The sequence below is a fragment of the Rhinopithecus bieti genome, unplaced genomic scaffold, assembly GCF_001698545.2.
Source record: "Rhinopithecus bieti isolate Rb0 unplaced genomic scaffold, ASM169854v2 scaffold_45389, whole genome shotgun sequence".
NCBI lineage: Eukaryota > Metazoa > Chordata > Mammalia > Primates > Cercopithecidae > Rhinopithecus > Rhinopithecus bieti.
Window position 1 is genome coordinate 430,484 of NW_016818806.1, and position 10,259 is coordinate 440,742.

The following is a 10,259-nucleotide window of genomic DNA, read 5'->3' on the forward strand; positions in this document are numbered from 1 at the left end:
CCCCCCCCCCCCCACCTGTGCCCCTGTCCCGCAGTCCCTGGCAATCCAGAGTTCCCGATATCTAGGACTTTCCATCCATCCACTCCCTGACCTTTTCCCATCTCCTGGCTGCAGCCATGGAGTTGCAGAAGGGAAAAGGGGCAGCAGCAGCAGCAGCAGCTGCTTCGGGAGCAGCGGGAGGTGGAGGAGGAGGAGCGGGAGCAGGAGCCCCAGGAGGGGGGAGGCTGCTACTTTCAACCAGTTTGGATGCCAAGGATGAGTTAGAGGAGGTAGGTGTGGGGGGAGGGAAGGGAGTTAAGAAATTGGATTTTGGAGGGATACTGGAGCGGATACCGGGTGGGGGGACGAGGGAGGGTGGGGGAGGAGGCTTTCAAGTTTTTTTCTGAAGCAACACAAACACTGCTCCAGCTTCCTGCTCCTGAAGGAAGAAGTGTGGGCCAACTTCCTGGACAGGTTGTCATAGTAACAGCAGCCACTAGTATGAAAATGGGTGGGGGGTGTTGGTGAAGGAAGGGATACAGTATCCAGATTTACCGAATTTATTTTTGATATTCCTTTCCACGTACACACCACAGCTATTTTTACTATCAACCCTGTTTCAGACTTAGGTCAATATATTGAGTTGAGATGTAATGTACGTTTGCGTAGATGTTTGGGGGGCTGATAAGAGCGGGCAGTAGACCTTGGACCCTCCTGTTAGATGCTGTCATTGACTTCATGTAGACACAACCAATTGCTAGTGATTTAACTGGGCATTTAGAATGAGTGAAGACTTAAGAAAAGTGAGTAGTGTTTAGTTTGGTGGCATCAGCCACAGTAGTGGGGTGAATGGTACCTAAGGGACTCTCCTTCAGAACCAGATAGCAGACACAGAGGAGAGAACACATCGCTTCTGAATAAGAAGGTGGAGCGAAGCAATGGAATGGACCTGAATGAGGACTTCAGGGGTCCTGATTGTTGCCCCTCCTGTCCTCTTACCCAGCTTCTTCATTCTGCCATCCCAGAGTTGATCATGTATACCTTTCCACTGCTACAAACGAGAATACGTACTTAAGAATATGAGATCTAGGCCAGGCGCGGTGGCTCATGGCTGTAATCCCAGCACTTTGGGAGGACAAGGGAGGCGGATCACAAGGTCAAGAGATCAAGACCATCCTGGCCAACGTGGTGAAACCCCATCTCTACTAGAAATACAAAAATTAGATGAGCGTGGTGGCTCGTGCCTGCAATCCCAGCTATTGGGAGACTGAAGCAGGAGAATCGCTTGAACCCGTGGGCAGAAGTTGCAGTAAGCCAATATCACGCCACTGCACTCCAGCCTGACGACAGAGCGAGAGACCCTGTCTCAAAAAAAAAAAAAAAAAAGAATATGAGATCCAGAACTGGGACATTGATTGCTTAACGGTTTGTAAGGCCTAATATTCAACTCGGTGGTTATCCAGGGATAGGATGAGTACATTAACAGGCCTTGGCTCTTCACTGGCCGTTTCCCTGCTTCTAACTTTGTCAGCTGTTAGAGGGTGGGCAGGCAGACAGGTGAAATTCAGAATTTAGATTTGAAAAGATGGGTCAGATACAAGATCGTAGAACATATATGCAAAAATGAACTTTGTGAATGAAGAAGTGGCTTGATCCACCAGCAAATGTCTACTTGCGGTCTGCCTTCCCATCATGTTTTTCCCTCGTAATTCTGTGGGCATTCAGGTAAATCAGAGTTTGTTTTCTGTTGTCTGTAGTTATCAGCTAAGGTAGATATAATTATGAATGTAAACAATGTATTCCCAAAACAAGTGAGAATGACTTTAGGACTGCCTGGCAATTGGTATTATCTACTTTTTAAGAAATGGCCACTATCATTGTCAAGGCATTTCTTGATCCCTGTGTACTAGCACTGGAGCTGTAGAAGTATAGAAAGTCAATAATGGACTGCCTTTGATCCCTCCATCAGTTTGAGTGGAGGGCAAAAGACCCAGGGGTTGGAATCCCCACCCTGATTCTTAGAGGCGTCATTGTGTCTCTGCTTTAATTCAATTCACTGAATAGTACAGCATCCTGTTCTTCTGAGCAGTGACGTGTTTGCTACTGAGTGAAATGATGCTGCAGGAGGGGACCATCGAAGAGGGGAAGCATGCATTTTTTGCCTTTCTTTATACTGAGAGTGAACTTTTCAACTGTTTCCAGGGAAAGTGGAGAGAGAGGGTCTTTCTTTTTTTCTGATCTCCATAATGTGGATGTTTTCCAGTATGTTTCATGTTCCCTCTTCTTTGCCGTTTGTCCTTTGCATTTGAATTTTCTCGCAATACTTGCCACACTATTTTTTTTCCCTATGTGTGTGGTTCGGTTATCCCCACTAGACCAGAGGGTCTCTAAGGGCAGGACTTACTGGCTTCTTCCTTTGGGTCTCCCCACAGATCTCTGCACACCGAAGTTATGAAAACTTGGTGTTGATCAACTGACCTCTGCTTGTTCTGGCTTGGTTATTTTCCACCACAGACCTACCTATTGCCCAGGAACACAGAGGTAGTTTCCTGACCATGTATGCTTACTATGTGCTGAGTCTGATAGGAAAACAAGATGGAGGACATCCAAGGTCTGCCTTTCAAAGCTTATCATCTAACAGCTTGAGTTAACACACCCACAAGGAAGGTAAAAAAACAAAAACAACAAACAAAAAAACTGGTTAGAGTAGTGAAGAGACTGGGGTCATTATAATTGGATGTGATTAGGAAACACCTTTAGAGATTTGGAGTAGGAGGCACTGGTCAAGAGCATTCCAGGCAAGAACTCTTAACTCTTCCACCCTAGGGAACACTTGGTGTATCCTTTCTTCTCTTTGGCCCTGTTTTTCCCCTTTGAAGGCGGAAGTCTTCTTGCCCATTCCCATCCCAATTTGGGGAGGGAATGAGATAAAAATAGTGCCAGAGATTGAAGGAGTTTAGAACATGTAGTTCCTAATCTCATGAGCCTTGGTAGCTCCTGGTTTTTCTTCTGCCGAAGAGGGACCAATCACTTTTAAATCAGGCTAAAAGCAGGAGGCCCAAGAAGTCAGAGCATCCTGGGTTTTTTTTTGTTTTTTTTTTTTGTTTTGAGACGAGTCTCGTTCTGTCCCCCAGGCTGGAGTACAGTGGCATGATCTCGGCTCACTGCAAGCTCCGCCTCCCGGGTTCATGCCATTCTCCTGCCTCAGCCTCCTGAGTTGCTGGGACTACAGGGGCCCGCCACCACACCCAGCTAATTTTTTGCATTTTTAGTAGAGACGGGGTTTTACCGTGTTAGCCAGGGTGGTCTTGATCTCCTGACCTCATGATCTGCCCACCTGGGCCTCCCAAAGTGTTGGGATTACAGGCATGAGTCAGCGCACCTGGCCCCACGTCCTCTTTTTTTTACTTTTTTTTTTTTTTTTAAGACGGAGTCTCCCTCTGTCACCCAGGCTGGAGTGCAGTGGCACGATCTTGGCTCACTGCAACCTCCGCCTCCTGGGTTCAAGCAATTCTCCTGCCTCAGCCTCCAGAGTAGCTGGGATTACAGGCACCACCATGCCTGGCTAATTTTTGTATTTTTAGTAGAGATGGGGTTTCACCATGTTGGCCAGGCTGGTCTCAAACTCCTGACCTCAGGTGATCCGTCTCGGCCTCCCAAAGTGCTCGGCCTCCCAAAGTGCTGGGATTACAGGCATGAGCCACCACACCTGGCCAGAGCTTCCTCTTAAGCCCTGGATAGGTCTCGGGGTTGCATTTGGTAGAGGTATGTCCCTACCTGGTTTTCCCCAAGGAATAATTCATATCCATATGGGAGGAATCTCCAGGGAATGGACTTTGAGTCACTTCTAGTTTTTGTCCCCTTAAATCATAATTTCATATACAAGTGACTCATGGTTATGGAATACTTTGAACCCAGCTTGTTCAGTAACTCCTTACCTGCATGAGTCCTTGGGGATTTTTTTTTTTTTTTTTTTTTAAGACAGAGTTTCCCTCTTGTTGCCCAGGCTGGAGTGCAATGGCGTGATCTCAGCTCACTGAAACCTCCACCTCCTGAGTTCAAGCGATTCTCCTGCCTCAGCCTCCCGAGTAGCTGGGATTACGGGTGCCAACCAGCACACCCAGCTAATTTTTTCGTATTTTTAGTAGAGATAGGGTTTCACCATGTTGGCCAGGCTGGTTTCGAACTCCTGACCTCAGGTGATCCGCCCACCTCAGCCTCCCGAAGTGCTGGGATTACAGGCAGGAGCCACTGTGCCCAGTCATCTTTGGGGATTTTATGAATTAGATTGTATATTCCTTTTCTGAAGATGAGGAATTTATTTTTTTAAATTTTTTTTTATTTTTTTGAGATGGAGTCTCACTCCGTTGCCCGGACTGGAGTGCAGTGGCATGATCTCGGCTCATTGCAACCTCCACTTCCCAGATTCAAGCGATTTTCCTGCCTCAGCCTCCAGAGTAGCTGAGAGTATAGGCATGCACCACCATGCCCGGCTAATTTTTTTGTGTTTTTAGTAGAGACGGGTTTTCACCATGTTGGTCAGGCTGGTCTTGAATTCCTGACCTTGTGATCCTCCCACCTCGGCCTCCTAAAGTGCTGGGATTACAGGCATGAGCCACCGTGCCTGGCCAGAATTTAGTCTTTCAAGGCCACTGACTTCCCATAGGGAGCAGTATTTACTGTATGCTTTTTCTTTCTTTTATCTTTTTTTTTTTTTTTTTTTTTGCAAACGGAGTCTTGCTCTGTCTCCCAGGCTGGAGTGTATTGGTGTGATCTCGGCTCACTGCACTCTTTGCCTCCTGGGTTCAAGTGATTCTCCTGCCTCAGCCTCCCAAGTAGCTGGGACTGCAGGCGTGTACCACCACACCCAGTTAATTTTTGTATTTTTAGTGGAGATGGGGTTTCACCTATTGATCAGGCTGCTCTCGAACTCCTGACCTTGTGATCCACCGGCCTTGGCTTCCCAAAGTGCTGGGATTATAGGCGTGAGCCACCACGCCCAGCTGTCCTTGGGGATTTTATGAGTTAGATTGTATCTTCCTTTTCTGAAGATGGGGAATTTAGTTTTGTTGTGTGTGTTTTTTTTTTTTCCTTTAGGCAGAGTCTTGCCCCATCGCCCAGGCTGGAGTGCAATGGCGCAATCTCAGCTCACTGCAAGCTCCGCCTCCTGGGTTCATGCCATTGTCCTGCCTCAGCCTCCCAAGTAGCTGTGACTACCGGTGCCTGCCACCACTCGTGGCTATAATTTTTGTATTTTTAGTAGAGACGGGGTTTCATTATGTTAGCCTGGATGGTCTCGATCTCCTGACCTCATGATCTGCCCGCCTTGGCCTCCCAAAGTGCTGAGATTACAGGCGTGAGTCACTGTGCCTGGCCGGGAATTAAGTTTGTAAGGCCACTTGCCATAGGGAGCAGTATTTATGCTTTTTTTTTTTTTGGGGGGAGATGAAATCTTGCTCCATCACCCAGGCTGAAATGCAGTGGCGCAACAGCTCCCTGCAACCTCCGCCTCCCGGGTTCAAGTGATTCTCCTGCCTCAGCCTCCCGAGTAGCTGGGAATGCAGATGTGCACCACCACGCCCAGCTGATTTTTGTATTTTTAGTAGAGATGGGGTTTCACCATGTTGGCCAGACTACTCTCAGTCTGTCCTCGTGATTTGCACTCCTCAGCCTCACCAAATGCTGGGACTACAGGCGTGAGCCACCGTACCCGGCCACTGTGTGCTTTTTACCAGACTCTATATCCACCTGGCTGAGGGAGGGGAAATGGAAAGGTTAGAGGAAATGGAAAGCTTGAGTCTCCAGCTTTGGGTATATACTGGCAAAGAGAAAGGCCCTCTCCCCTTTCTCCCCCATTTCATCTGCTGCTGCTATCATGGAAACCATGGTCAGGTAGTCTTAGTATTAGAAAAATTAGTTCAGGAGCTCCTAGAGATTGTAAATATTTACTCAGCTCTCTAAGGTACTGTCATGGAGGGCTTATTCTGAACAGAGCCATTCTGCCAGCAATTGTTGGCATCTGAACCTATGATTTGATCTTTACTAAGAGCTTCTGAAGACTAGGGGAAAAGGGTTGCTATTACTTGATTGTAGGGATCTGGCTTCCTGTGGCTCTCTTTGAAGGGACATGGTCCTTCGTCACCCTGAATGTTTTGTAATTAATTTTCCCATCCCTGTTTGGAAAAGTAATTTATATAGTTCAGGAAGAGTAAAGTATCATTTATACTTCTTGTCTGTGAACAGAAAGGACTGGGCCTCACATTTTTTCCTCATTGCGGTTATCCACCCATCCAAATTCTGGACTCTCACTTTCTGCAACCTTAGCTGGGCCTGTCTGTTCCAAGAGGCCACTTCTCTCCTTCACTGGGCAGTGACCCATAGAATTGACTCAGGCCTCTGAGCAGAACTTGCGGGAGCTAGGGAAGGAGCCTAGAGAAACTGTTCAACCCAAGGTCTCTCAGCCATAGATCATTGCCTGAGACTCAACTAGCCCTTAGGTCTGTGTAGGCAGCTTTGTAGGATCTGGTACAGGGTACATCATTCAGGCCCCTCCCTCTCTCCTACCTTTTCATCTTGTCTCCTAGAAGGCAAAAATTTACAGAGAGTAGATAGGAGAGAAAGCTTTTTAGCCTGGTCAGGCATTTATTCATGTCCTGTGGTAGGAGTTTTCAGGAATCTTTAAGGCCATCCCATTAGAATAGAAGTAGTGGCTGGGAGTGGAGAGATTTTAGTCCTCTAAATTTAGTTTTGCAATTGCTGAGCTTCCCGCAAATTGAATAGTTTTTGTTTTGTTTGAGACAGGGTCTTGCTCTGTCACTCAGGCTGGAGTGCAGTGGCGTGATCATGGCTCACTGCATCTACAACCTCCTGGGCTCAAATGATCCACCCACTTCAGCCTCCCAAGTAGCTGGGACTAGAGGTATGCCACCACACCCACCTAATTGTTAAACGTTTGTTTTGTGGAGACAGCATCTTCACTATGTTGCCTAGGCTGGTTTTGAAATCCTGTCTTCAAGTGATTCCTCCCCACCTTGGCCTCCCAAAGCGCTGCGATTAGAGGCATGAGCCACCATGCCTGGCCGCAGATTGAATAGATTCTAATTTAACTGACGCTCTATGCTAGGTGTTTTCACATGTCATTTTGTTTAACCCTTACAGCAACCTTGTGATAGAGGCATTATCTCTGTTTTGAGGGGTTTTGAGTAGCTAAATTACCCAAGATTAGCCTAAGGCTGGCAAGTGGTGGAGGGTTCTTTCTATGTTATGCTTCCTGTCAGTTTGCTTGTTAGCTAGCTGCTGTTTGATTTTGCTTGCCTTTCCTCTCCATTGATTCAGCAGAGACTTTTCCCTTTGATAGAAAAGAATATCTAGAATTTTATTTTTTTCTCTCTCTCTTTTTTTTTTTTTAGAAAAGAATATCTAGAATTTTAGAATGCTATGCCACTCCTTGTTCACCATCTCCTTCTCTGAAACCGTTAACCTAGGCTGTGTACAGGGCTTCCCCCAGATCTCCTAGCAGCTGGATGTAATTGATTCCCCAGTTCTTGATAACTATCTTGGGTAGAGAGGGATGATTTTTGAGACAGGGCCTCGCTTCGTCACCCAGACTGGAGTTCAGTGGTGCAATCACGGTTTATTGCAGCCTACAGCTCTTGGGCTCAAGTGATCCTCCTGCCTCAGCCTCCCAAGTAGCTGGGACTACAGGTGCACACGACCATGCCTGGCTGATTTATTTAGTTTTTGTAGAGATGGTGCGGGGCATCTCATTCTGTTCCCCAGGCTAGTCTTGAACTCCTGGGCTCAAGTGATCTACCTGCCTCGGCCTCCCAAAGTACTGGAATTACAGGCATGAGCCACTGTGCCTGGCAAGTGGGATAAGATTTAAAAACAGAGGAAGCCCAGCCAGAGGGTTTTCCTTCCCTCCCCTTATCATATAGGAGATGGACTAGGTAATACTGGATCTCAGAGCTTGTGGGAGAGGTGGGCTGTGAGAGTCATAGCTCAGCTTTCATGTGACCTCACAGCTCCTTTTCACAAGTACACAGGTGCTTTTTATTCAGGCTGAGCTGCCAATCTGACCTAATTTGGGGCATAGTCAGACATGATATTAAGTTGTAATAAGTGGCTTGGGGCTTATTTTAGCTTGAAGTTTTGTAGCTGTGGGAGCTACAAACACTTGCCTTGCCTTACCACTCAGTTCTACCCTGTGCCACCTTATGCTTTTACACAGGATAGACATAGGCAACCTGAGGATAATGGTAAAGCAGAAGCATGATTGTCTTTCATTCTTTTTTTTTTTTTTTTTTGAGACAGTCTCGCTCTGTCACCCAGGCTGTAGTGCAGTGGCGAAATCTTGGCTCACTGCAACCTCTGCCTGCCAGATTTAAGCAATTCTCCTGCCTCAGCCTCCTGAGTAGCTGGGATTACAGGCGCATGCCACCACACCCAGCTAATTTTTGTATTTTTAGTAGAGACAGGGTTTCACCATGTTGGTCAGGCTGGTCTCGAACTCCTAACCTCATGATCCACCCACCCTCTGCCTCCCAAAGTGCTGGGATTACAGGCATGAGCCACCGCGCCCAGCCCAATTGTCTTTCATTCTTTTTTTTTTTTTTTTTTTTTTTTNGTCTCGCTCTGTCACCCAGGCTGTAGTGCAGTGGCGAAATCTTGGCTCACTGCAACCTCTGCCTGCCAGATTTAAGCAATTCTCCTGCCTCAGCCTCCTGAGTAGCTGGGATTACAGGCGCATGCCACCACACCCAGCTAATTTTTGTATTTTTAGTAGAGACAGGGTTTCACCATGTTGGTCAGGCTGGTCTCGAACTCCTAACCTCATGATCCACCCACCCTCTGCCTCCCAAAGTGCTGGGATTACAGGCATGAGCCACCGCGCCCAGCCCAATTGTCTTTCATTCTTTTTTTTTTTTTTTTTTTTTTTGAGACGGAGTCTCCCTCTGTCGCCCAGGCTGGAGTGCAGTGTCACAGTCTCCGCTCACTGCAAGCTTTGCCTCCCAGGTTCACGCCATTCTCCTGACTCAGCCTCCTGAGTAGCTGGGACTACAGGCGCCTGCCACCACACCCGGCTAATTTTTTTGTATTTTCAGTAGAGACTGGGTTTTACTGTGTTCACTAGGATGATCTCGATCTCCTGACCTCGTGATCCGCCCACCTCGGCTCCCAAAGTGCTGGGATTACAGGCGTGAGCTGCTGCGCCCGGCTGTCTTTCATTCTTAAACCTCTATCCTATTATCCATATTTGTCAGTTCCTCAAAATGATGCAATAGAACCACTTCTCAATAAGATACGTGGTGATGACCTCTAAGATCAGGTAGAAGTAAACCAGCCTTGCTTTGTCCTCCTTATCATTGGAAATTGGTTTTCCTTAAACAGTTTTTGTGTTAATCCTCAAGATAAAGTTTTAAAAGGACTCAGGAAATAGTTTAGGTGGTGATAATGGAGAGGTTCATTGACTTATGAGATACATTTTGTCAGTATCTTACCAATACTGCTTCTTCTGAATAGGGACCCATGACTAAGGTTCCCTTAGAATGTTGAGCCCATGCCGTGGTGGAGTTGAAACCAGAGTGACTATTGGGTAGGCTTTAATGCAGCTATTTCCATCCTTGTTTAGAGACCCTGGTAGGTTTTTGGTTTTTTTTTTTTTTTTTTTTTTGACAGAGTCTCACTCTGTAGCCCAGGCTGGAGTGCAAAGGTGCAATCTCGGCTTACTGCAACCTCTGACTCCCAGGTTCAAGCGATTCTTCTGCCTCAGCCTCCCAAGAAGCTGGGACTACAGGCTTGCGCCACCACACCTGGCTAGTTTTTGTATTTTTAACAGAGATGGGGTTTTGCCATGTTGGCCAGGCTGGTCTCAAATTCCTGACCTCAAGTGATCCACCTCAGCCTCCCAAAGTGCTGGGATTACAGACATGAGCCACTGTGCCCAGCCCCGGTAGGTTTTGGTTTGGCCTTTGGTGCTCTGTTTTTCTTTCCTCACACTCTCATTGTTTTTTAAGTTTGTTTTTAACATTTTGGGGGGACGTTTCAAATATAAAAAAGTAGAATAGTAAAATCTTCATGTAGCCATCACTCTGCTTCAGTACTTAACAGTAGATAGCGGCCGGGCGCGGTGGCTCAAGCCTGTAATCCCAGCACTTTGGGAGGCCGAGACGGGCGGATCACAAGGTCAGGAGATCGAGACCATCCTGGCTAATACGGTGAAACCCCGTCTCTACCAAAGAATACAAAAAACTAGCCGGGCGACGAGGCGGGCGCCTGTA

General features: G+C 47.1%; 1 protein-coding gene across 1 annotated transcript in view; it reads left to right on the forward strand.

The window, feature by feature from the left end:
* The first annotated feature begins 6 nt into the window (after positions 1-6).
* Positions 7-10,259, forward strand: part of LOC108518850 (integrator complex subunit 3-like) — a 13,592-nt gene continuing 3,339 nt past the window's right edge. Inside the window, exon 1 of the mRNA XM_017857535.1 lies at positions 7-269. Coding sequence (XP_017713024.1) covers positions 117-269 — 153 coding nt within the window. The 5' untranslated portion in view covers positions 7-116. The remainder of the gene's footprint in view (positions 270-10,259) is intronic.